The following is a 27,981-nucleotide window of genomic DNA, read 5'->3' as shown; positions in this document are numbered from 1 at the left end:
CACAAGGAAAGCATTTCCAACCATACTGCATTATTTGGCCCAAAACCTTTTTTTCTACTCCCATATTGCTCTTCCACATGCAACAAAATACACATAAAGGAAAAACAGAGTCTGAGAGAAGATGGGGTGTTAACCTGGAAAGGTGTGGCTGGGAAGACCTTTGGCCCAGCCCACTTAGGAAAATTAGCAGTGGGCTTCAGAATCCCAACCCGGAGTGCTTTGGACCAGCCCCGCCTCCTCAGACTTCTGTAGATAATTAGCATCCTGCCAGAGCACAATGATACAGAGCTGACCACGTAAGACGTAAACTAAAGGCTCTGCCTGGAAATCCCTCCTCATCAGTAGAGCCTACAGGTTTGAGCCAAGTTCGTGCAACAACTCATGGAAAGGATGTGGCCCCTGTACTAAGAAAGCAGCCCTCGTGGCATTCTGTCATGGTTTGTGGTCTCAAACCGTTGAGTTCCCTTCAAAGAAACAGAGTCCCTCTTTCCTAAGACCTATATTTTCAAGTGGGAGACTCAAGGACCAATATGAGAAGGAAAAACAATACCATCTTATGGCACTACCTTCTTTTAAGCCAGTTTACTATTCCTTTCCTCTACGTGATGGCATTTGGATTTTACCACAATCCACCAACTATATGGGACCCGGATTATCATCTCATTTTGTAAAGGAAGAAGAAGAGCTGGGACTTGGGGTCTAACCCATCACACCCTCTGGCAGCCGCAGTAAAACATAGCTCTGTGTACAGCTATAGCAAAGCTAGAGTTGTTATTTTATCATTCAAATGCGGAATTCTCTTCCTACAGTGGGGAGGGCAGGAGTGGGGAGAAAGCTGTTCTGTCTACATGCAAAAGGGGTAACTGTGCGTATGTATTATAAAAGCTTCTCTTCTTTTTTTCACATTGATCCCATGGGATATAATTTATAAATTCCTTTACCAAGGATGTCAATGGAAAGTAAAGTGATTATGTTCTTGAGAATAATAAGCAGAATCGTCTCTGCCTTTCCGTGTGCCAAGTCCTAGTTATTTTCAAAGCAATGTTTGATTGAAAATGGAGATTCAAATACTCCCAATCGTCATGAGAAAAGTCTAACCCAGAATTTCTTAAAGAGTGCTTACGGAAAATAGGAGTTCCTGGACCCCGAACCTAACCAAGAACCAGAAAGGGGAGGGCAGAATCCTATTTCAACAAGCACTCTAGGGGATCCTTATGTATAGTAAAGTTTGCCAGCTGGAGATCAGGGTAATGCACAATTTAGCCAGTGTCTTCAGAGATTTGTGGAGTCTCTCCCTCTGCTCCCTGAAAGGTGAGTGTGCACCTGGAGCAGGACTTCTGGGTCCATCTGTCCCCCATCTCCTCTCGGCTTTATCCTGGTTGTCAATGGAACCAACTGGTGGAGATGTTTAGGGGGCAGGTAGCCTTGTAGCATGGACATCCTTGCCTTTGTACCAGCCTGAGAGCCAGCACTCATCCGGACATAATCACTTGCTCTAAATCAACTCTACCTGTTTAGGGTCCTTGAAAGATTGGTTTGGGGAACTGGTAAATAAGTGTAAGTAAGTTTTACATTCAGGGCCATCATTTTAATCAAAAGATGAAAACACTGCACTTTACCTTTCCCTGGGTATGGTTCGAAGAGTACGCAACAATCTCTCAATTCCTATTAGATCGAGTAATTAAGTCTTCAAATAGGATATTCATTCAGAATAATTCAGTGGCACAATTTAAACAACTAAATTAAATCTTTGACAACTCAACTTTACCATAATAAACAGACCACGTCCATGTGTGTTGTTGGAATGGCAATCCCCAGCCGGGAGCTGGCCCACATTCCTTGCCTGGTCTGCCTCCATCCGTTCCCAGACGTGTCCTCTTGTTCTTGACAGGTCAGTACCTGTGGGGTATTCCGTGGAGAGCCCAGGCACTGTCACACGTTGCATTTTGCAGATGGTGTCCCCGACAACTGCTGCCTTGCCCAAGACAGCTGCCTAGGAGCATGTGTTGATGTTCACATTGCCTTCTCCTTCCTTGGTTTTCTTTCAGCTAGTTTCTCTGCTCTCTCCTCACCCTCAATCGTGTGTCCTTGGTCTCCCACGCTTCCTGGAAAAGCTCTGGTGCTCTCCGCTGCTGTCACTGTCCTTGCTTGTGCTGCTATAGATGTTTCTGTTTGCCCCACTCCCTCCACGATTAGGCTTCACTCTGTTGTGAATGACTGATCCTCTGCGAGCAGTTACTGCGTGCAAGGCATGCTGTCCGGCTCTGCAGCAGTCCAGCACAATGCTTATGGTCACCAGCTCTAGAGTCAGACAGCCCGGGCTAGAAGCCCAACTCTGATGCTTACAGCTCCACTTTGTGTTCGTGGGGTAGTTAGCTCCTTCTCTGTGACTCAGTTTCCTCATTTATACAGTGGGAAAAAGAGTACTTGCTTCCCAGGGCTGTTGGGAGGATTAAATAAAAAATCTGAACACTTAGCATCTTTCCATCTCTACCTCTCTACTTCCCAAGGCAGCCCCATGAACTGACTTTCTGACTGTAGCTCCAGGAACACAGTGTCCCTATTCCCAGCTGTGGGCCCTGGCAGACGGGAGGTGGTGGGGCAAGGAAAAGGACCCATCCAGTGATGTCTAGCCTGCAGATCACCTACGGTATCATAGTAGCTTATCCCGAAGGTTACCATGAGACTAGACTACGGGAGCTCTACTGACCCCACTCTTCCTTTTAGCTCCTTGGTACCCACTTTTCAGGGGTTAAAGCATCCCTCAAGGATCTTCTTCCTCTCTCACCCTGCAGAATTTTCCTTCTTATGGTTGTATCCATTCATTTCATCAGGTTTTCCCAGCTTGCTAACTGTACATCATCCTATCCAAATCACACATTTTAAAACTCTCTGTAAGAAATGAACCAAAATATTCCTTCATAATCATAACCACCATAATGGTGCACCACTAGACCCTTCATATAAAGATGATGCTATTTATTGTTCTAGAATCCCTGGCAATTCTAAGTGCAAAACTACCAACACATACCCACTCTTGTGGAATAGACATTAGAGTTAACGTTGTCACCAGAAATCTTTTCCAATGCAAATGTCATACAGGTTAGTGACTGGGCCTTGTTGGAAATTTAGGGATGCTAATCACTCTGTTTACTCCCCTTTCATCTTTAAACTGATAACTGGTGGGGGTGGGGAGGGGAGGAAGGATGAGGAGCCTGAGGAAGATATGAAGCTTTATTTATGGACAGACAGTCCCAGTAACCACAAAATACAGGCTTTTGGAATATGTTGACAGACACAATGTCTCTCTGGCCTGAGACCAAAGAGAGGCTTCTGCCTACTTCTCTCTAAATTTTAACCTTGAGAACTGCCTGTGGGACAAAAATGGGTCTGTAGAGCATTCATTCATCCAACTTGTATTTGTTGAGTACCTACTCTATGCCATGCACTGTTCTAGGTACCAGAGATGCAGCAGTGAACAAAAGAGACAAAAACTCCCTGTCTTTAGGAAGTAAATTATATAATTTGTTAGAGGTGGTAAGAGCTATGGAGAAAAATAATACAAGAGAAGAGAGGTGAGTAAGGAGAGGCAGAGGTCAGGGAAGGCCTGAACAAGCATGTGACATCTGAGCAAAGACACAAAGGAGGGGAGGTTGTGACTCATGCATATATCTGGAGGAAGAGTTCCATGCACAGGCAATGTCATGTGCAAAGGTCCTGAGGTGAGAACACACCTGGAGTGTTCAAGGAGCAGCAAGAGGCCAGCATGGCCATCACGACTTGGGTGCATACAGGGGCACGTGAGAGAGAGAGTAGTAGGAGAGGATGGTAGAAGTAGTGAAGGGTCAATTCATGTGGGGCCTTGCAGGCCCTGTCAGAACCTAGACTCTTCCTCTGAGTGAAATGCAGAGCTACTGGTAGGTTTTGAGCAGAGGGGTGGCATGACCTGACTCTTATGCTAAACCGATTACTCTCGCCGCCATCTGGAGAAGCAAGTATAGAGAGTGAAGATGGAGGTAGATGGATCAGATAGGAGGCTATTGAAATAATCTAGGTGAGAGATGAACATGGCTGAATTCAGGGTGGAGGCATTGGAGAAGGCAGAATGGGTCAAATTCTGTTCTGACGTCCTGAAAGTAAAGCCTTCAGAATTTCATTGGAATGGGCAGTAAGAGAAAATCAGGAGTCAGAAAGGACCCCGAGGTTGTGGACTTGAGCACCCAGAAGGTCAGCTTTACTGAGATGGAGAGGAGGTTTGGGGAAAACACCAGGAGTTCAGTGTTGGATGTGATAAATTTGGGGTCTCTTTCAAATATCCACATGGAGAAGTCAAGAAACCCACTGGATGTTCAGGTCCGCTGTTCAAGGGAGGTGTCCAGTGTAGAGCTAGAAATGTAGAGACCATGAGCATATCCATGGTATTTGACACGATGGCCATCACGATGGGGGACTGGGTGTAGATGAAGAAAAGAAGAGGTCCAAGGACAGAAGACCAGGATGCTCCCATGTTTAAAGGTCAGGAGGAGGAGTGAGAGGAGGAGGAACCAGCAAACAAGACTGAAAGCAGTAGCAAGGGAAGGAGGAAGAAAATCAGATGACCTGGAGCCAAGTGAAGAAAACCTTTCAAAGAGAATGGAATGAGTTGATGGATGGAACAAAATGAAGCCTTTGAGTTCATCATCGGACTCAGCATCACGGAAGTAATTGGTGACCTCGACAAGTTTCACTGGGGCTGCAGCCCGATCAGAAGGGCTTTAGGGCTTTAAGAGGAGAGAGACCCTTGCTACTTGAAGTGTGGTCCTCCAGCTGGCACCATCAGCATCATCTGGGAGCTTGAGTAGAAATGCAGGATCTCAGGTTCTAGCCCCACTTACTGAATCAGAAGCTACATTTTAACAAGATGCCCAGAGAATTCACATGTGCACCAAAATTTGAGAAGCCCTGGTAGAGATCCACTTACATTGTAAAGAGAAGAACAATAGGGCAGTAGCTCAAGGGAGAAGTGGGGGTCAAGAGATGTTTTCGTTGTCTGGTTTGTTTGTATTTAAAGATGAGAGAGGGCTTCCCTGGTGGTGCAGTGGTTGAGAGTCCGCCTGCTGATGCAGGGGACGCAGGTTCGTGCCCCGGTCTGGGAGGATCCCACATGCCGCGGAGCGGCTGGGCCCGTGAGCCATGACCGCTGAGCCTGTGCGTCTGGAGCCTGTGCTCTGCAACAGGAGAGGCCACAACAGTGAGAGGCTGGCGTACTGCAAAAAAAGAAAAAAAAAAAAAAAAAAAAGATGAGAGAAATAATAGTGTTATTTATAGACAGATGTTTACCCGTCCATTAGGCAGCTCAGTTGACAACTCTGTCTCCAACCAAACAAAGATGGCGGGAGACAAGAGCTGGGCTCAAAATGCCTCTTGGACACCATGGCCCCACCTTGTGGCCAAGTGGGTATCAGATTTCCCATCCTACAGTCAGATAAATGGCTCCTCCCTTCTGCAGCCCAAGAAAAAGCACAGAAACTGCCTCTCTCAGAACTTAGTCCTGCCAAGAACATTGCAGCTCAACTTAGCAGTTTTTTTTTCCCTTTTAACCCAGGTTTGGAGGGTGGCCGAGCCTTCTTCAATGCAGTCAAAGAAGGAGACACCGTGATATTTGCAAGTGATGATGAGCAAGATCGCATTCTCTGGGTCCAAGCCATGTACCGGGCTACCGGTCAGTCACACAAGCCTGTGCCCCCAACCCAAGTCCAGAAACTCAACGCCAAGGGAGGGAACGTGCCTCAGCTGGACGCCCCCATCTCCCAATTTTGTAAGTAAATATGCCATTTGTTAAAAATAGCTCTGTAGAGTAAAGTCAATCTTTCAAAGTTGAGTTAGAAAATCTAGTTGCTTTAACATTAAGGATTCACAAAATCATGTTTGCTGAAAAGAAAAAATAGTGACTTCAGAGGGGGAAAGTTGGGACAAAAATGTTAGATGAAAGTAATTTTAAAGTGCAATACTTGACATTTCCCCCTAAGGACTAAACAAAGAAAATATATTTTAGGTGGATTTTTATCTCTCTGTTTTGGTGAGAGTTTAGAATTCACAGCCAAACATGTATTTGTTTGAGTCCTTCAAATATGGTAGATTATGTATGTCCTTGCCTCATTTCTTCCTATTAAAAGTAATTGTAAAATAGGGCTTGATTTGAAATAAATTTAAATCTGCAACTTAGAACCATTTAAAAATAAATGATGACATTATCACATGCAGTGGAAAAAAAAAAAAAAAAAACCACGGTACCCATTCTGAGCTAAAATACCAGAACCCAAAAATGAAACTTCCTCCTTAAACAGCCCCAGTTCATATTCCAGTCTCTTCCCCTCTTACCTCAGCATCTGCTTTAATTTCTTGCCCCTTTGCCATGCCTTCTTGCTACCTACGTTGGTTTTTTACCTTGCAACACTTCAGACACACAGGGTCAGATGAAAGACAGCATACGCTTGGAGATGCTTATTGAAACAAAGACAATGGAAGCACTGAAGACATAAGGCACCAAATTAAATAATTCATTTTTTACAAAACATGAACCCTAAATAGAGATGTTACGGTTCTGAATAACAGGTCAATTAGGAATAGCTCGGGTACAAGGCATTTTTAGCAAAAATCATGGTGAGTCCTGACTTTAGCATGGAACCCACTGATTCAGTGTAGTTCACTGAGCAACTGTCTAGATGACAAGACATTGATGAGGAAGACAGGTGAGATCCCTGCTCTCAGGATACCTACAGCCCAGTGGGGAAGACTAGACAGTAAACAAGTAAAAAAATGAGTAAGATAGTTTCAGACATTGAGAAATACCATAAAGAATGTCATGCAATGGTGACTGAGTGGGGAGAGGGAATATAAGTCAGATGATCTGAGCTTCAGCCCAAATGATAGGGAGTCAGCCCCACAAATATCTGTGGACAGAGAATTACGGCAAAAGGGAAAGCAAGTGTGAAGGCCCCTCGTCAGAAATTTGACCTTGAACACAATGCTTTCACACTGTCTCTCCTCTGTTGCTCTTAAAATATGGATCGAGGGCTTCCCTGATGGCACAGTGGTTAAGAATCCACCTGCCAATGCAAGAGACACGGGTTCAAGCCCTGGTCTGGGAAGATCCCACATGCCACGGAGCAGCTAAGCCCGTGTGCCACAACTGCTGAGCCTGCGCTCTAGAGCCCGCGAGCCACAACTACTGAGCCCGCGTGCCACAACTACTGAAGCCTGTGCGCCTACAGCCCATGCTCCACAACAAGAGAAGCCACTGCATTGAGAAGCCTGTGCACCACAACCAAGAGTAGTCTCCACTCGCTGCAACTAGAGAAAGCCCACGCGCATCAATGAAGACCCAACGCAGCCAAAAATAAATAAATAATTTTTTAAAAATATGGATCGAATAATTTTGTAGCTACAGCAACTAAACAGAGAATAGTCTCTTTTCAATGAATTCCACTGCCATGTCTGTTTTTATCTAACAAGACTATGTTCTTAGACCTTGTAACACCTTTACTGTTGGGGAAAAACTCTTTTTGGATGACAAATACTATCCATCAGGTGCTCCCAGGGATTCCTGTCCAGTACTGATGGCTTTTTTTTTTTTTTTTTTTTTTTGCGGTACGCGGGCACCTCACTGTTGTGGCCTCTCCCGTTGCGGAGCACAGGCTCCGGACGCGCAGGCTCAGCGGCCATGGCTCACGGGCCCAGCCGCTCTGCTGCATGTGGGATCTTCCCGGACCGGGGCATGAACCCGTGTCCCCTGCATCAGCCGGCGGACTCTCAACCACTGTGCCACCAGGGAAGCCCCTGATGGCTTTTTAAAGGAAGATGCATTCCCTGTGGGACCTTGTACATAATCACACAATCATGTGGGTTTCCACAAAGAAAACCCTGAAAGAATAAGGAATAAGTTGAGGAGGGACTCAGGGGAAGAGGGACAGCCCTTCTGACCATGACCACCACCAAGTGTCCTACTCTCTTTTTTCTCTAACATTTGTGGCATTTAAGTTTGAGAGCAAAGAGAGAGAAGGAAGCATCTCTTTTTAAATGGTTTAGTCACTAGTTGAAATAAAAGCATCCCCAATCTTTACTGAATTAAAATAATTCCTCTGTAATGGAATCCCTTCTTTCACCCTGCCTGACAGGCTCCTTTTAAATAAATTTAGAAACAGCACGTCCCATTATATTCCTCTGAGATGGAATTAACTGTGTATCAGGAAAATATTCCTAACTATAACCACCATCTAAATCAAGCTCATAAAACATGTGTCACAGGTGATATTTGGAAAATCCTGGTTTTATTTCCAAATAATCTCCACTTCTTCTGAAGTCATTTCACCTTACATTCAGTGTCTTTGTTCTATCGTCTGCCAAGATTAAGAAATTACTACTTGGTTCGTGATTAGCCCCCTTTTCTTCTCTCTAGTGTAGGAAAGAGGATGGACATTCAGGGGTAAAATTAAACGGAGACCAGACACTGATTTTAAAAAGGAGCTTAGTAATGGAGGCTCTTGAAAAGGGAATGGATGTCCCTTCCTGGAAATACACAAGGGCTCTCGATTTACATTTCCCTCGGTGGGTAGGATCCGTTTAGCTGTGCAATTAGAATCGAGTCATTAGGCAATCAGCTACAAGATTCAGCTGAGTACACACAAGCCTGAGGTATGTCACTATTCTAGTCGACAGAGGGAACTTTCATTAAATGGAGCATCCAGAGAAAAATTCTAAGGGTTCGAATTTGTGGGGTGGGGTAAGTAATGTCATTCCTAGAGAGCATGTGAGGTAGGCTGAGAGATGAGCGAGAAGGTCAGGTAATTCATGCATCTGGGATTTATCAGTACCTGGTGGCAGAACCACCCTGTTCCTTATTGTTCCCTTAATCACTGCCCAGGAACAGAGGTTCTCTAGAGAGTATGAGGACTACCTTCCTTCTTACCAGCTTCTGTAAGAAGGAAGCCACCACTTTCAGCCATGCAGATTGTGCCCTGCAGGAGACACTTCTCCCATAGACAGAAATGCGAATGGTGCCTCCTGAGTTGTGCAGTGCCCATTCTGCACAACTGTACACCATGACCCTGCAGTCAATGACAATCTTTACGCGGAGCTTCAACCCACTAGTGTTAAACCTAATAATCCCATAGTTACTTTACTACCCCTGAAACAGAGCCTCAACTGCTCCAGATTCTATCTAGTGCTAGTTTAGGCACTTAATAAAAACTGCAGCCAGAGTACCCGCAAGTGAGGCTGTGTTCCCATACTTTAGAAACCAGCATCGGAATCCAGTCAGGGTTTAACCAAACCAACCTTCTGTATCTGATCGTTTACAGTTAGGGGTATTTAAAACTCATGAGAATGATTCAAACAGGAGCCAAGAATTTTACATTGTGTGGTAATGCACTGAGTAGTTGTGCAAAACAACGAAAAATGGCTGGGGGTAGGGGATAGATCATAATTTTTAGTGGAGTCTGCCACAGAATCGTGGTTACATAACAGTTACTTCAAAGCTGCATTTAAACTGGTAAATTCAAACCCTCACTATTAAGTAGATCAGGCTTTATATTAAGTCAGTCAGACTTACAATGTTTATTCAGACTTAACGTAACCAACTCATCCAGATTTGCCCAAGTCTTGCCTGATTTTAGCCATTAAAGTCCTCTGTCCCAGAAGCCCTTTAGTCCTGAGCAAACTGGGATAGTTTGGTCACCTGATACTACAAAGTGAGATAACAGAAGAATGAAAAACAATTACAACATAGTAGTAAAGTAGCAAACTTTGATCCTTCACTGACACTTGGTTCTCAGTCTATACCTCAATTTATTTTGTCACATCACAAACGTTAAGTCAATCACAGACCCTCTAACAAAGGGAGTGAAAACAATCAAGTATTGCATTTTAAAAAGATCTCCCTGACTTCCAAAAGGTAAGGGTCATTGTTAAATACTTAATTCTGTACACATCTCATCAAATCCCTGCTTTTGAATATTTGCTCAAAGTATTTGCTGTTCTTGCAAGTGAATGATTTTTAAGAACAACTTTTCTATGAGTTAACTTTGTAATCACTCTGTTAATATTTACATGGCAAAGGGAAGCTACAGAGAAATGGGATAGGTTTTTTGGATAGAGAAAAATAAACACTCCAGTCTTGTCATGTCGCTGTCTGCTCAAGGGAAACTTGAGAATGGAATATTTTACAGTTTGGGATACTTGAGCGTAATTGTGAGTTTATTTGGGTCTTTCTAAATTCAGTTTAACAGACTTCTGGGTGCAGATTTTATTTTTTTTTCAATTTCGAAAGCTCGATTTCAAAATGAAAAGACACGTCTAAGAGTGGAGTGGAGTATTTGTATGGAATCGGAAAAACTGAAAGAAAAATAGATCCTGCTATTCATTAGTTTGTATGTGACTCTACAATGATTTGGGGAGGGTTCCACCAAACTTGTAAACCTTTTTGTTCTTTTGTGGTTTTTTTGATGTGTGTTGCTGTTGATTTAATTTCTCTCTCTCTCTCTCTTTTATTTATTTATTTTTTTGGTTAAAACTTGAAAAAATTAAGTCAGTGCCTAGCTATACAACTTTTTAAAACAAATACTTGTAATTTTCCAGTTTTTTAAGGCCAATGTTGCTTACCTTGGAAATGACGTCCAAATCATTGAGTTGAGTGTTGCCACGATTTATTCTGCCAAGTGGCCTCTCATTGAAACACCCGATCCCTGTGCAATGTGTTAGAGGAACAGTGGAAAATCAGTGCCTCCGTTCTCAAGAGTGCAGGGGGAGGGGGTATTTTCAGCTTTGCTCTTTGGTCAATGATTGATATATCACTTGCAATGAGTCTCATACTGATGTCTGTTTCTCAACTGATAAGTGTTAATCACATCATAGATCCCTAAAGTTGGATGTCTTTGAGAATGGTTCTAATTTTGCTACCACCTGAAGAGTCTTCAACAGTTAGGGGGATCTTGGTTACTGTTGGTTTGGGGGGGGTTGACTTTGGTTTTTCGTTTTGTTTCATTTAAGTTTTCTTGTTCAATCTTTGCTCAAACCCAAGAACTTTAGCTGCTAGGTTAGAACTCCTGTCTGCTTTCCTGAGCCTTGTTGCTAGTCTTTATGTTATTCTGGTTTGTTCCTTCTTACCCTGCTAACTTCTAGCTGGACTGAAGGGTAAGTGTTCCCCTATAGCTAGCACAGCTCAGATAATCAGACTAGATTATCTGACACCTGCAATGTGCTTCCTCCCTCTCCTCTGAAATCTTCCTCATGTCTAGACTTTGTAGTAAAACTTTTCATGTTATTTTCCTGACCGTAGGTCTGAAATGTCAGCTTCATACTGAAACTAGGATGCATGTGATGTGTGCATAATTGCCTCCTCTCCTTGGCTTTCATATTGGCATCAAATGATCCTCTGAGTAAAGCCAACCATGAACATATCCTAATTTTTTTTTATTCCAAGAATATTAATGAACGTCACAACAAAATGGCAAATAATGCCTTTGTTTCGTGGAATTCACAGCTACCTGACTGCTTAATGCCTGAAAACAGATCATTTTGCACCCTGATGATGTGTTGCTATTGTTGTTTTTCCTTTCCCATTCCAAAGGTTAGAATGGTCAGCGAACCAATGGTGTGGTAACCACGGGTACCTTAACAAATAGAAGGGGGGGTGGGGTAGGAAACCCAAAGATGTTAACTGAGCAAGACTCCAAGAAATTGCAGAACACAATAAAGTAAACTCATTACTTGAACACGAAAGAATTCATCCTACCTGGCTTGAGGGTGTGCTCTAAGACCCAAGAGAGGATTAATTTTGAAAAGAGACATGTAATACATGCAGCTAGCACGCACAAAAACAGGGCACTAAGGACCCAATTGAATTCATGTAGCTTATTCACAGAAGCTTCAGGTTCACAATCTCACAATGTCACGGAGGGTTTTGACCTCTGGTCTCAAATATCTCTCTGCTGCTCTCCCAAGAACAATGACAGCAATAACTTTTTAGGACATCATTTGTATTTGTATTCATTTTTCTAAAAATACACCTGTAAGAGAAAAAAAGAAACTTTAAAACATAAAAACATCGTTCTCTTCACTATTGGAGTTATTAATAAAAGAGAGTACACAGTTCCTTTATTCATAGAGGAAAAAGCTGTCCACCAAAAATGTGTTGAGGGAAAACTAGACGTTAGAGGGAGCTAGAAAAATTGGTCAAGAGAGCAGGCAAATATGTACTTGAGTATTTTGAATGCGAACTTAGAAGTTGTAGGTCACATCATTTCTCCTGACCATTTAATAATAGCCCTTTCTTCTTTTCGTTTTTTTCTTTAATTTGCTTTCTATCCCTCCTTTCTTTCTTTTTTCTTTTCTTTTGCATAAATGTACCCCTGGCTAGCAGGCAGATTTTTTTTTTTTTACCACTTCAAGCAGATAATTTAACTTTCCTTTCCTTTCCATGTCCGATGAGGCATTTTTAAAAGCTTACCATAGAATGTGAACTTTGTGGGCTTTTAGGATTTTGCTATACTTTTTTTTAAAGATTAAAAGAAAGGATGGATGAATAGATGACTGAGTGAATTTTGTTCTAGTGAATTTACATGTATTTGCACAACAATGCATTGCTATCCTGGTAGACTCCCAAATAGTTGTTTGCCTCAATTCCTTCTATAGTTTTGTCTCAGATTTTTGCTGCATCTTCTTGTATTGTCAACTTGCAGTTGCTACACTGCAGGAATGCAACATCAGAGAATGAATTCAATATTAATTTGCGTGACCCCAAACCACACTGTGTATCACTTTCCTTCTCACTCTAAAGTAAATGACTTTTTAAAAGAATAGTCTCTCACAATCAGGGCCAAAATTTTCCAAATACTATGTTAGGATGTCCATAGATCATCTTAAATGAAGGGTCACTTCATTGTTAACTGCTTCAAACACATTTAACATACTATTCACTAATCAGCTGAGTTATTTTCATGACCTGTAGTGATTTATAGGAAGATACATTATTAATTAGTCAACTATAGAAAATTTGTGTTTGCTCTTATTGCAGGGACATAAAAATATTATCAAGTACTGTGTAAATTAATTGAAAATGTAGTAACTACAGCAGGGAAAATTACAAATCATTTATTGGTTTTGAGATCATTGACAAAAAATTCTGTTATGATTTTTACTCAAAGCATTTGTCTTATGAAGAATTATAAAAATGAACATTGAAATAAATACCACATGTTTATCCCCTTGGGTGTATTGCCAGAGATTTCTGCAAAATGCAAGGTGGACCTTGATAGCTTCGGAAGAAGCCATCCTCTCTTGGCCATGCAAGTTAGCTTGATTGAGTCAAAGGGACCATGAAGGAATTAAGTTGTTTCTCAAGGGCAGCAGGCAGGGGAGGACCAGTCTTTTGCTTGCTGTGCAGAGCTCAGGCAGGGCACAACATCCCCTGGTTACTTGATCATGCCAAGAAAAACTCTTCTAGAAAAATCCGTAAACAGTCAGCTGCCATCCATCATTGTCATTTCTTTATTTCATGTCTTCTGATGAGGTTGACTACTGTCATTGTTCGTTATTGTCCAAACCATACATTCACTCTTGTACTGTCAAGCAGATATGACAAGCACACATTTTCCATATAGGAAGGATACAAAGTCACCTTTTAATTTGCAGTTCGAGTTCACAGTGACTTTATAGTTACATGAGCTATTCTCTTGCCTCTAGCATCCATCAGGAATAACAACAGCCATAACTGTGCTCTGAATTTCAGTGATAAAGCAGCTACCCCCAGTTTATTATAAAAGGGATTCATTAGAGGAAGGAGCCTCCCTCAGACAATTTGTTAACAACACAATCATAGTTATTTTCAACAGCAGCATTTTTTCCCTAGCCTATAAAAAGTTCTAACAGGTAATACTACAAAATAAAAAGATTTGACCTTTTGTATTCATTCCTCGAGCTGTTGGGATAATAGAAAAATCTCAACAAAATGAAAATTGGAAAGCTATATTATTCCCCTCCCACCCAAGAAAATTCCATTCGGTAGACCTTACTGCAAACATAGCTAAATTTCTTTCTATCGGAAAAAAGATCACACAAATATGCTTGCTATTAAGACGAGATCATGAAAAACTATGATATATTGTTTCCCATTGTGAAGGAGAAAAAGAAAAAGAATATCAAACATGAAATGAACCCAAACATCACAGACAAAATAAACGATAGGATGGTCCATTAGGAACATCACTTGAAATTTAAGTAGATTAAATGAGAGTATAAAATCCACATAATCGTATCACTTTAGGAACCATTATTTTCCCAACATTCCTTAAATGCCAAACCAAAATTGTTTCTGAGCAAACTTGGGGTAAAAATTTTAATTAGTTTCCTCTTGAAAGCATACTTGCCTTCCCTAAGTCTGCATGTCCGTCAGCCCGCTTCTGTGTCATGGATACCCATTGATAGTTCTTTTAAGTTTATAAATGTAGTTTAGGTACCAATATCAGCTTTATTCATCTAAGTTTAGTCTGAAGTCAGTCTCCTATGCCCATGCTGTAAAGAACTCCAAAATCTTTATGCAATTACAGCCCAGAAGTGAAACAAGAAGCATTGTTTGGAAGATGTGTTGAATTATGCCCTAGCTCCAGAGCCTATGAAATTACATAGCCCATTTTCAATACATTTGAAGCCCTTACAAACTAAGCAGGACTGAGCAACTGTTCAGCCAGGTCTGAAAAGGGTAAAGATTGAAGTAAATTCTTAAAATGCAGTCGATCCTTGATTTCTTAAATAATAAAAAAAAAGTACATATATTAATGAAAAAGAACATTGGTACATATCTCCCAAAGCAAGAGATAATCCAAACGTCATTAGAGTTTTAAGCTTCTACTTTCCCCTCCTAATTCTATTTCGCTCAGCCTAGTATTTAAATTCATTTGCATTCCCTTGACACATGCCAAACATTGGCAAGGGAATTGATCCCAGGGTGTCCTGAATCCAGGAATTGACTTTCTCATCCTTTTGCTCTGGGCTGTTTTCCCCTCGCTAATGTCAACATTGGAGTTTTCTTTTTCTCTCATCAACCAATTCCAATTGTTTGCACAGGGCAAAATGCGACTGCAAGGAGGATTTAGTTTTTAATGTTCAGCACTGTAGAAGAACAGACTGGGACCATGCAAGGATGACTAGGTGGTGTTGCTGGAGAAGCACCCACAAGTTCTTTGAAACAGAATTTGGAACAGCTGGACCACTGCAGTGTTTTATTTTAAAATAGATAACATATGTAATGCATATGGTCCTAGACATGTATGGAGACACAGGCAGACAATCTGAATGGTATCCAAAGACACCTGCACCTAGAATTCTGTTTCCTTTTATAAGATTTTTTTCCCCCTAAGAACACATGTTCCCACTTTGGGATTTGCAAGATGCCATCTGAATCCCCATGTGTGTGACTCCTTTAATAAAGTCGATGGGAAGTTTCCTGAGATGCAAATGTCAGAGTAAGTCAGTTAATAAACACCTTCTAAGGACCTGGCTCCTCTGGTAGCTGCCAGGGGAAGTAACAGATCAGAAACTTACCCCTCAAGGAACATTTTATCTACCAGGGGATTTAAGTGTGTGTTCTGACCACGGAGAAATTGGAACATCACCCAGCAAAAACAGAGACAGAGAATAGGAGCTGGTTATACAGGGGCAGAGGAGAAGCATGAAGCAGAGAGCTTGGAAAGGACTCCCAGCTTCCTAGAAACAAGATAGTTTAAGAAGCAGCCTATAACGAACAATATAGGTTAATAGCGATCAATGTAGTGAAAGCCTTGGTCTCTAAGAATATTAAACAAACTGGCTTTGGGGGCACTAAGAAGCCTGCCCGTTCACTCATGGCTAAGGTTTTTGAGCACTTAGTATATGCCAGGCATGTAGGTGCTTTACAGGTTCTGCTTATCAGATCCTGTCAACAGTCCTCTCTGAGGGTAGACTCGAACACCATTCTCAACTTACAAATGAGGAAAATGAGACTCAGAAACACTAATCAACTTCCTCGCGTTGCATACCCTGTAACAGCAGAGCTGGCCTCAAGTTCAGTCTTCGTGACCTTCTAAGCCCAGAGGCTTAGTCACCTGCTATCCTAGCTCAAATAAACTATGCCTGTTGAATTTAGTGTATCAACATTTCCTAAAATCAAGAAATAGAAAATATTTTTTTCGAGAGCACATTTATTTATCTCAGTGAGATAAATTCATTATTTTAACGCATATGTTTCGAGTGCCTGCTGTGTACCAGGTACTGTTCTAGGTGCTGTGGGAACACAGCAGAGAACAAAAATTTCAAAATCCCTGCTTGGATGGAGCATCAAAATCACACCCCTTCCTTGGACACCTTAAAAAAGCATTCCTGGCCTACTGCTCCTCTTATTTTTTTTTTTTTTTCGTCTGAATGTAACAAGCTCAATGAAACTCTCAGAAATTTCATGGGAGCCAGCCACCCTGTTAAGCACTCTTGAGTTGTTGGAACCATTAAGATAATGAGCCTGATTCTGAGTAAATGATGATTTTGTGTAAGCAAAATCCAAGGGCTGCTCGTTTTACTTGCTGGAAATTCCCACTGCATTAAGCTCCATCCCATGGAAGGTGTAAAGGGACCTTAAGGATGATTAAATGACAGTGGCAGCAGAAAGGGAACTAAAAGTTCGGCTCATTTGACACACGAGGAAACTGAGACTCAGACAGATCAACACTTCAGCCAGTGTCCCACACCTATTTAAAAGCGGAGCTCACGGGGGCACCCAGACCTCCTTAAATCAGTCCCAGGCTCAGTCACCCCCATGTGAACTGACAGAGAGGAAAGAAGGAAGAAGGGAAAAAGGAATTTTTATGTTGATAGGGTTACTTTCGGAAAAGGAAAACAGGCGGATATTAAGCATATTTTAAAACCTGCTTTAAAATGTAAGTAAAAATGAAATTGTTCTTTAGATGAAGTCTGAGCCACGAATTAGCGTGGTGAAGCCGTCTTGTGATGATGGATGGGGAGGTGGGAGGGGGTAGGTCTGTATCCAGGTCTCCACGGAGGAGGCAAGCTCTCTTTCCAGATCCATTTCCTGAGTGGGCAGCCATGCAAAATAGTTCATCACAGAGTTTTCAAGAGGTTCAGCAAATAGAGGAAGAGACTTCAAACATGGGGCGTATTTTTAACAGCTACAGAAGAGCCCCCTTCTCTCTGGCTAAATGACTGTTTGCACCATCATAATTGAAGAGCACTAAAATAGCAGAGGCAAACTGGCCAAGTAAAGGGCCCGACCGATTTGTCAGCCTGCAGCCTCTTCTGAGAAACCTGAGAGCAAGAAGCTGATGCTAGCCAAATTGCCTCATCTATCTGCTAGAATTGGGAGGCACGGAGTGAGTGAGGCTTTTTATGAGCAGTGGGTGTACCCCACTGTTCGTTTCTCCGGGGACTGACGGGATGGGGGCGAGAGGGCAGAATTGTCCTAAGGGACGGAGCAGTATCACCTGGATTACAGGAGTGCCATCCTGCAGGGGGACAACTAAAGTTGGAGCAGGTTTAAGACACTTGCTTTGAGCCAGACACACACACACGCACACACACACACATCCTAGAAGCAGCTAGCTTTCTCCCCAGTACCAGCTTCCTGGCCACCTCTCTTTCTAGCCATCCTGAGTCAAAGGAGAAATATAGCTTGGAGACCAAATTACCAAACAAAAGAATCCTCCTAGATAAAGCACCTAAACTCAAATTGAAAGCACTTTCCTGAAGACAAATCTGAGGCAATTAACCCAGCTAAGAGGATTCTTTCAGATGCTCTAATATAATTCCTGCTCATGTGTTATCCCTTCCAGAATTTTGTGTTTTATCCTATTAGTAGAGCGATTTGGCTATTAAAACAGACATTCTTCAACTTGCCTTCTGGTAACCGTTGCTTCTGTGTGTCTTGGGCATAAACAACACATCCTGTTCAAACACTGACCACTTGCTGCTTCTATGAAAGATGACTGAAGATTTAAAACCCAACAAAAAGAGGGCATACATCTGACGTACCACGCATTGAGGTTGGAAGGATACACAAAATTAATAATGTGAGGGAAAATCATCATCTTAATATCACACTGCAACTATAACCCCCATTTTCAGCCATCCCCTAAGCAGGGAGGAAAAAAAAAACTGCCTGGGATGAAGGCCACTTTCGAAAATATTATTCAAATACCCTCTCAAGTCAGAAATCCGTTTTCCCATGTCCTGACAGCATCACTGGTCCCTGGCAGGTGCCCGTATTCCAGTAGAATGTTGCACGCAAGGGGATGAATAAACTCTTGCTTGATTTAAGATTCTTTTTCTTCACAGCATTTCAGGACAGTGAGTAAATATGAGACAGAGTGAGCCGATTCCCTTAATGTCTAGGACCTTCATTCCTTCCTCTTTGGGATTTGCTTGGTCTCACTCGAGTCGGATTCTCTGAGTTATTTTGCCGATTGAATATAGACTATTTTAGTTACACATATTGAGATTAATTAGTTAGCCCTTAGGAGGTTTTGCCTACAGCCTTCACCCTGTAAGGAAAAGTGTGAATACATTGAGACTATTAATTCACAATAAATGGCAGATCATAGCTCTTGCTGAGTACATTTGTTTGTCTTTCATAAGCTTCGCTAACTGAGTAAGCACACTATAAGGCAATGTCCTTGGCTCTCACAAACTAAATTCCCGTTGAACTTATTCTCCAGGTTTCAATGAAAATCTTTTGTTATTATTTTGTTTTAATTTTGGAGGATGGGGACCCAAACCTTTTGTGCAACCAAATCGGCCACGGGGATTTGGAAGGGGAGGATAAAAATATTGTCACTTTGCTGAAAATCAGCATAACCCTTTTTTTCCAGATAATCCCAATAATTGTAGAGAAATTGCTCTAGATATAACCACTGGAATGGCAGAATCTATTAACCTAAAAGCTAAATAGGCTTTTATAAGCAAAGATCCGATCTGCTTTCAGTGTTTGGTGAAACGCAGGCGAAGTTACGGTCGAGTGCTTAGTTTTTCAAGAACAACATAAATGCACTGGAGTTGTGATCATTTGATAAACATGTTGATGCCAATATATTTTTGCCGAAATGCAATAAACTCACCAGTAAGTGATGCAAGTTGACAATGGGAGGTATAAAAAGAATATCTTGGGGATGTTGGTGGGAGGTAACGGGGAAACAGCTAGCATTTGTAATGCCTAGTGAATTCCTGTGTATTTGAAATGTCAAGGAAAATGTGATGTGTTTCTCTAAATTGTGTCTCTCTCTACATGTATAAATGAACAGACGCAGATAGAGCTCAAAAACATGGCATGGATGAATTTATCTCTTCCAACCCCTGTAACTTTGACCACGCTTCCCTCTTTGAGATGGTGCAACGTCTTACTTTGGATCACAGACTTAATGATTCCTATTCTTGCCTGGCAAGTATATTCTTTGGTATACAGCAATTGAAACGTGATAACATTTCAAAAAATAAAATATTTTTCTACCTTTATGTCAGAAGCTCTTTTCTCCGTTGTGGAGCCCCTTTAACAATTATAAATGTGTTCTTGATTTCCTGTGTTGAGATAGTTTTAGTTACCAAAGAAAGAAGACAGAGCGGGAGGAAGTTATCAGTAGAGACGGATCCAATTCCCCAGCCTCCCTATCTGAGCTTCCCCCTTTTCAGCTGCTACATGAGAAATATTCTCAAGAGGGTAATTGAGTTTGGCACCTGCTTATGGAGAACTTGTAAAAATTGCCTCGGTTTCTTAGACATTAAGATTCCCCTCGCGCCCCACCCCACAGAGTAAGACCCTGTGCTCCTGTCTCAGAAATGAATGGGTCCTTTTTATTTATTTTTTTAAAGATCAAAATGATTTGTAAATCAAGTTCACTTCCCTTTTCATAAGGTAAATGGGTTTGGGTTTGTTTGTTTGAGTGGCTTTCTTCTTTCTGCCTAGTATTCGAAGCATTTTTCACCCTTTGGGGGAATTTTCGCGTGGTGCTTTAGACGTTTAGAAGTCCCGCTCTCCAGCAAGAGCATGAACATTTCTTGAAATCCTATTTTAAGCCCAGATTTAAATCCATTTAAGTTTAAGGGACCGCTATTACGTGTTGATTAGATTTATGAAGATAGATTTGAGGTTATACCATCAAATTCAAAAGCCTAAAAGAGACCCAATTTATCTCCTTCTGCAAACCAGAAATTGTTACTTCCTTGCTTAAAGATAAAGGCTATTAATCCCACATTATAGATGGGAAAGGTGAGGGGAAAGGGTGAAATGGCTTTACACAGAGGAAAAGCCTCATCCCTGACTCCACATACTAAGGTTAATATATCTGTATATTATTAAATTTAACATATTATTGATATTAACATAAATATAATGAAAATCTGGGTTTTTTGTCTAAATGGTATGGCTATACCCTAAATCTGTCCTGACTAATTTTTTTGTTTTAAATTCCTTTTCTTGTTTTGTGCCAGGATCCAAAATATTTAAAATGGTAGATAAAATAGTCTAAAAAACAGAAGCAGGATTATGTGGAATAATTTATTAATCTTCGTCTCACAAAAGATTCATTGATTATCTCAGGTTTAGAATCACTTCATCAGAAGTCTGAACTTTGCCAAATTGGAAAGGAATACATCATTTTGACTTAAAAAAAAAAAAGAAAAGCTTACCTTGCATTGCAAGGCAGTTTTTCTCAAATGTATTTCCTACGATTATGTAATTATTCATGTAATTATAAATTGCATTCGTGAAACTTGTAAGAATATGCCTCTGAACTTAAATAATTTCTTTTTATGTACAATTCCTAGTCTCTTGAGGAATTTTTTGAGGAGTCTTATTTTCAAGACTTTTTTCAAATCCTAATTTCTTAAAACGATTTTCTTTTTCACTAAGAAATTCATCACTAAGGAGTGAGTGCCCTCTAGAAAAAATTAAACCAGAAATGAAATTTTGACGCTCGCTCCCTGTGAATCATATATAGGCCTAAAAATCCAAAATTAATTATGAATATCATAAAACAGTTTCCTTTCCCGTTTGTGTACCTGTATCTATTAATCATCATCCCCAAATTTCAGAAAATAACAGCCATTAAAAAGACCTTATCTCCTGCCTCTATATATTCCATTTTCTCATTATTACAATCTTTTTTTTCAGTTAGTTTTGGAGACCGACCAGCAGGAATACATAAATTTTTCTGTGTCTTCGACTGAGTTCCTAATTGATATTTCTTCAACTCTTTTCAAAGCAGCTATTTTGGCATCTACAAAAGACTTGGTGTCATCTGAGTCGTAGAAAATATATTTTAATCTTTCACAGCAGTGTTGTTTCTAAGATTTAGCATTTGGGGTAGCAGATGGAGTGGCAAAGAAGTTGCCTATAGGGGCAGCCCACTGCCTCGACTACTCTCCCGCCCTCTGCAGTAACTTATCATTTGAAATAGGAAAGATGCCGTCTTTCGTTGGATGCATTGCTGAGCTGCATGTTGTCTATAGAAGTTTCCCCGGATCACTAATACCAGAGGAGAGTGTTGGCAGGGGCCTCCCTCGCTGCAATTCCTTGGCCTTTACCTGCCACCTGGTCACTTTCTCCTTTTGCCTTTTCTCTCCCAAGACGGAGCCATATTCAAAAGATGACTCAGAGAAGACCCTCAAAGTAAAATTAAATTTATATTTAAGACAATCCTAGATTCTCTGCTTACAATGTATCACCTCAGTTGGTTTCTTTCTTGCTTCAGAAAGGTACCCAAACTGAAAGAAGTGATTGGATTTCAGGCTTGTTCCAAGGGTGCCTTTGAGTGTCAAGTCGCTTAGCCCGTCTGATCAGCTCTTAAGTGCATGATAGAGGCAGCACTTTCTACCCCATCATGCCTACCAGTCTGCTCTGGATCGGAGATTCCATCCGGGTTCTCTTTCAGAGCAGAGTTTTGTGTGGTCCTGCAGCGAGCAAATACATGATAAGAAAACAAATAACCTCCAGGGAAAGAATAAGGCAAAACGCTCAGCCAGGGCACAGGAAGCTCCTCTCAGTTTAATTGAATCCTGTATGATTCACAACTTGAAAACTTAGTCATGTTGTTCTCTTTGGAAAGTTCTGTTATTATCTTCAGTTTTAAATCTAAAAAACTTTTTTCTTCCAAAGTGAAAGGATTTATGAAGTCCTAGCATGTATGTAGACCAATCCTAGTATTTATTAATGCTCCAGAGTATTAAAAAAAAAAAAAAACACCCTGAAGACTTGGAGTAAGACAGAGCTGGGTGTGCAAGAGGGAGGGGATATGGAGATATATGTATACATATAGCTGATTCGCTTTGTTATACAGCAGAAACTAACACAACATTGGAAAGCAATTATACTCCAGTAAAGATGTTAAAAAAAAAGTGAAATAAGAATCCAATAGTATCATACTCTACATACTATTTTAAAATAATTTATTGCATTGTGACCATATTTCCATGTTAGTAGGTATATTCTGTAATATTAAAAAGAAGAAAGACAGAGCTGGGTTTGAGTCCTGCCTGTTTTGTGTTATTTGTGAGCTCTTATTTCCATCTCCTCATCTGTGAAATGGAGATAAACCTGCTCTGTCTGCTTCTCAAGGCTGTTACGGGGCTCAACTGAAAGTTCTTTGTCAGGGGTAAAGCACTGTACCAATTTAAGGCATTCATGTTATGATTTCCTCTTATCAGTAACCAAGACTGTGCCCTACCCACACTCCAACACTCTTTTAAGGTGTACGCTTCAGTGTTAAAGCGGTGGGTGAGCCTGTCTTTCTGGAATCATGCCCTCTGCTAATCCAGATGCCGTCACTTACTAGCTGCAGGATGCTGGGGAAACTCTATGTCCTCCCTTGAGCTCAAATTTCCCGACCATCAAACAGGGATAGCAGCACCTGCCTGATAGAGCTGTCATGAGGACTAAACCAGATAGCACGCACCGCGTTGGGCACAGTGGCTGGCACTTAACAAGCAATCAGCAAGTGTTAGCTCTGTGGCTATTGTTAACCCCCTTCTCCAGTCATCCCCAACTCTAGCAGCTCTCCCCCAGAAAAACCCAACCTATATTTAAAAGAAAGTCTCTCCTTTATTCTCCAAACAGGGCTGGTTCAGTCCTGGCCAGGTGTTTGTACTAGACGAGTATTGCGCCCGAAATGGAGTCCGAGGGTGTCACCGACATCTCTGTTACCTCAGAGATTTGCTTGAACGGGCAGAAAATGGCGCCATGATTGACCCCACCCTCCTTCACTATAGCTTTGCCTTCTGTGCATCCCACGTCCATGGGAACAGGTAAGCACATGTCCAGAGGTATTCCTTTAAAAATATTTTTTAAGGCACTGGCCATGGTTTATGACTGGTCCTGCTTTTAGGGTCATCTCTAACTCTATCCATCCCCATTCCCTCAGTAGTACAGACCAGTGGGCGTGCGCGCGCACACACACACACACACGCACGCACACACCAGCCACACAAACACAAAAAACACACAGGTCTGAATTTCTTCTCCTTTCAAGAGACTTAACAGAAATGGCAAACAGGACTTCTAGAGTGGTCTCTGAAATTAGAACAATCTAGGCTCAAGTCATGACTGCTCCATTTGCTCTCCGTGACCCTGGATGGTAATTAAACCCTCTCTGCCACTGTTTTCTCATCTGTAAAACAGGGATGATAGTGTCCTCATGGGGTTGTCAAGAGGATGCAAGTAGATATAAAGGGTTCAGCACAATGCCTGGGACATGGCAAGGGCTAAATGAGTATTTGCCTTTGTTGTTGCTATCATTCATTCCATAAATATTTAATGATTACTTGCTGAGGGTCAGGTACTCTGCTATACCTTCAGCGTGCACGGTGAGCAGAAACCAGACACCAAATGGGGGCAGAGTTATATAGAGATTGGTCCTCTGAGAAGAAGGAATAAAACTCTATGGTAGCAGTTAATAAAGGAACATAACTCAGATGGGGTGGCAGGATGGCAGGAAGAACCTCCTCGAGGAATCGATGCTTGGGCTGAGTGCTGAAGTAGGAGTTGAGTGGTTCCAGGCAAAAGGAGCAGCATAAACAAATGCTGTGCATAGGCAAAGCAAGAGCTGAAACAAGCTAGGTGAAGCTGGAAGGCACAGATAATCATGACACTTAGAGTTTAACCGCAGAGCTGGGAAGAGCTTCAGAGATCACAGTGTAACCAACCCCCTCGGTTTATAGGTTTTATAGACAAGGCCAGAACATCAGTTCCAACTCCATACTAAGTACTTTCTTTCTTTAGACATTGCCCAGCTCCTGGAGGAAAAGTTCCGTGTTCTGAATAACGCAAGGCAGCAAATAATTTAAGAACATTACCATTTGGCTGTGAAGACGTGGAATAAGTTTCCACACTGCCACAGCCAGTTTACTATCCCAGTGTATGTAGCCTCACATTACTATAAAGACAAGCCCTACATTACCCCGGACACCTCAACCAATAGCCAGGGAAGGCACACCCAAGGAAAACTAGGTATCTTCAGAAACCCAGCCTGTGATGAACAAGTTGCTGCTCTGCGGAAATTCATATGTGGGGGCATGCAGAGTTGACTGCATTTTCTTTTAAATCAGAACTGTATCAGTCATCTTCATCTTTGCACGCTGTACAACTCTGAAGTGTCTGTGGGGTGAGTTCTGTGCTTTTCCTCTCTCTAGCACTGGTAGATTTTATGAGATGCAACTTCAACATTCAGAGCTGGGTAACAATAGCATTGTAGGTTTGAATATTTAAGAGGCAACAAGATTTTCATCACCTCCCATTGTTATAAGGTTTGCTAGCCCAGCACGTGACCTTTCATTTGCATAAAAGATATTCATGAAAACTCTGATACCTGGGGACTGTCTCTGCGTAATTCAGCTTTTTATAAATATACACTTTGATGACTATCTGTTACAGCCTCTTGGACTGAATTCTTTAAAGAGAGAGAGAGAAGTTGCATTATATTCTCTGGGTTGTCACACTGTATTCTACATATGTTACTGAATAAGGAAGTGTTATAAAATAATGAAGTGTTTTTGTAAACTCCCTGGTAAACATCATCATGAATTATGATACACATTGTCTGGATTTCATATTGTAAGACTGCCACTTGATTCACAGTTAGGTTTATACATCTTGTCATGGAAACAGTTTTGGATTTCTTATTTTCAGTTCTGATTTTCCTTATGCAAGTTTGCATCTTTTTTTTTTTTGCTTATTATTTTAGTTTGAATGCATTTGCTCTTGCTCTTTGATGCATCCTTCTTTTTCTTTCTTTTGTTTGTGCATGTATGTGTGGTCTTGATTCTCCCATGGCTGGCCACACTCTCTGCATGCCCCATGCGACCACCCCTTCTCCAAAGTCAACAAATGCATGCGTACCTTAGTGGGCTGACACCACATACAGACCCTGAAGGGAGCAAAACTCCCTCCCCATCTGAACCAGAGGCTAAAAAAGGTACCAGAAAGGAATCCAAAAAAAGAAAAAATCCCAAAACCCAGGCAAATCCAGAGCCCAAAAGGTAAGAAGTTATGTGTGTATTGGCTTGTGTTTTGCGATGTCTGTGACCTTCTCTACCCCCCCATCTATGCCGCAACCTCCACCTTAGCAAACCCCAAGCTTTGTGTATTCCTGAAGTCTCTGTTCAAACGCGCACTTTTTAAAAAAATCCTAGCAATGGACAAAAACACCGTGTATTAGGAATGAATTTGAGTCAGGTATTTAGGGACACTTAAAACATGTTTGCATTGAAAACAAAACAACTAACTGAGCAGTATGTAAACAGAATCATGAGTCAGATTGCTATTTTAGTGGCATCTAGTTAGGGGCCTGGTACCTTACCAAGTCATTCATAATAAGCAACCCATGTTTAATAATTTTGAAACTGTGATTAAGAAGCAAATAAAATGGGTTGGCATAAGATGGGTTTATACATTTATAGTAGGTCCATCATTTTTAGCAAACCCTCTCAGTTCTACGTTTATCTCATGAAAGAAATCCATCTTCAAATAATGGTTTATAATAAAGGCACAAAGTAAGGTCTGTCACTAAATTAATGACTCTTACTAGAATCGTTTATATGATGAGGCCACTTTGAAAGCACTTTTAAGTTCTAAAATTTATACTGATCCTGTCTTGTTTCCTGTGTCCTTTAGGGATGCTCTCTTTGTGAATTGGTAAAATGGCAAATTCGTGGCTTTTATTCCCTTTTAAAATAGATTATTACAGTTATCTCCAGTGTTATCCTGTGTCCTTCTTCACCTTCCCTATCTCGCCCCAAATTAACATTGACATTTTAAAGTTTTGTTGTTGAGGTTTTGAAATGGATATTCTGACCCTGGCATTGCCAGACTACACAAAGTTCACAAGGAGGTATTCATGTTTCAGCATGAATTTATTCACTTGGATATTTCTAAGTCCTAAAATATATACAGTTCACTTGTAGGCAGACCAAATGAAAATGCCAATTTTCACTTCCTGGAGAATGTAGCAGGCTATCAATCAATGTATGCAGGTCCAATAGTGAAGGTCAAAGAATGCCCTGAGCCCATGTGGACACCCATCTTCTGAACTCGCAGTATACAAGGATGAAGGTGGAGTGGAGTTTTGTGTTTCCCTGTGAGGGTCAGACCGCAAGGTAGAAGTAGCTTGCAGCCGGTAAAAGAGTGCATAGAGCGTTGTAGGCGCCTGAAGGAAGCCTCTCTGGCTGCTGTCCAAGGTGCTGCTTTTGGCGTGATCGGCACTGAAGCAGAGCAGAGAGTAAATGGCCACCCTTGTTGGAGCCTGACCTATTCCCTGTGCCGTGAAAAACTACCGAAAAGGATTGTGAGTGGCACGTTGAGGCTTGTGAGGGTCTATGTTTGCATTGCATTTTTAAAGGAAGAAGAAATCGTAATATTAAATATCAGTTGTGTGGAATTCTGCAGTTTACAAAGTGCTTTCATACATTCTATCTCATTTGCTGTAACGTCTTCAGGTTAGCTACTTTGACACCCATTTTGCAGATGATGAAACTGAATTCTGTAAATTGAGGTGGCAATCCCAGATATTCTGAGTCCAAAGCTCTTCCTCCTTGTACTACATCAGCACTGCACATAGATTCTAAAGATCTGAGTATTAGAACCTGTTCTGCATAAATCTAGGATTATCATATCTCACTTCTATACCTCAGTTTTCTCATCTGCAAAATGAGCACATAGAGCATCTGTAATATCCCATCAACCTCTGAAATTATCTTCTGTGGGTTATAATAACAAGTAAAATAGGCCATTGTTAGATTTCATAAGTAACATTGAAATAAAATAAGGATAATTGCCACCGTTTAATAAGTGTTTGCTATATGCCAAGCACTGTGTGGAGTGCTATTTACATATATTATCTCATTTTATACTTATTGCATCACTGTGAGATCTGTATTATTATTATCCTCACCTAACAGATGAGGAGTTTGAGGCTCAGATATATTCAGTCACTTGCTTCATAGCAAATACCTGTGTGGGCCTAATTCAGACATGGCTATTCTGACTTTGGAGCTTGGATTTGTAACCTCTCTGCCTTACTACCTGCCCAGCATTAGCATTTGTGTATAGCGTGAGATGCAAATTCAGCCATTCGATATGATTTCAGCATTTCCAGGTGAGCTCCCCTAGCAACCATCTGAATTAGTTAAAGACTTTTCCATTTTTGTCCTAAAGATGTCCAGAATCAGTTTGGCCCACCTGGTGGCTTTGACCTTGTGGAAGAAGTCAGAGTGTATCTGGAGCTTTAGACCACGTTAAAGGAGGGTCTCCTTTGAACAGCAATTAACAGCCTTTTGGTACTGGGGGAAAAAACCCATTTTCCTACCTCTTTCAGCAGGATGAACACTGTTTGTGTGTGGAGAGGTTATCTATTCTTTGACCCACAATAAGAAGGAACTCGTGACTCATGGAAACAAATTGCTCTTGAACTGAATTTAACTGAACAA

The 27,981-nt window shown here is 41.3% G+C and overlaps 1 protein-coding gene across 8 annotated transcripts in view; it reads left to right on the top strand.

Annotated features, from left to right (window-relative positions):
• Positions 1-27,981, top strand: part of CADPS (calcium dependent secretion activator) — a 478,811-nt gene that overhangs the window by 312,698 nt on the left and 138,132 nt on the right. For 4 of the 8 annotated variants that reach the window (XR_003435859.1, XM_027121292.1, XM_027121294.1 and 1 more), the window contains exons 11-14: positions 5,585-5,797; positions 19,314-19,450; positions 23,120-23,307; positions 25,378-25,536. Coding sequence is in view for 7 of the 8 variants with exons in the window: in XM_027121292.1 (XP_026977093.1) it covers positions 5,585-5,797; positions 19,314-19,450; positions 23,120-23,307; positions 25,378-25,536 (697 nt within the window). In the remaining variant the exon portion in view is untranslated. The remainder of the gene's footprint in view (positions 1-5,584; positions 5,798-19,313; positions 19,451-23,119; positions 23,308-25,377; positions 25,537-27,981) is intronic. The other 4 variants (XM_027121298.1, XM_027121295.1, XM_027121299.1 and 1 more) reach the window with 1 other exon arrangement.

The sequence above is a fragment of the Aethalodelphis obliquidens genome, unplaced genomic scaffold, assembly GCF_003676395.1.
Source record: "Aethalodelphis obliquidens isolate GAN/ISIS:26980383/991018 unplaced genomic scaffold, ASM367639v1 scaffold22, whole genome shotgun sequence".
NCBI lineage: Eukaryota > Metazoa > Chordata > Mammalia > Artiodactyla > Delphinidae > Aethalodelphis > Aethalodelphis obliquidens.
Note: the sequence above shows the minus strand (reverse complement) of the source record. Positions and strands in the feature narration are given on the sequence as shown.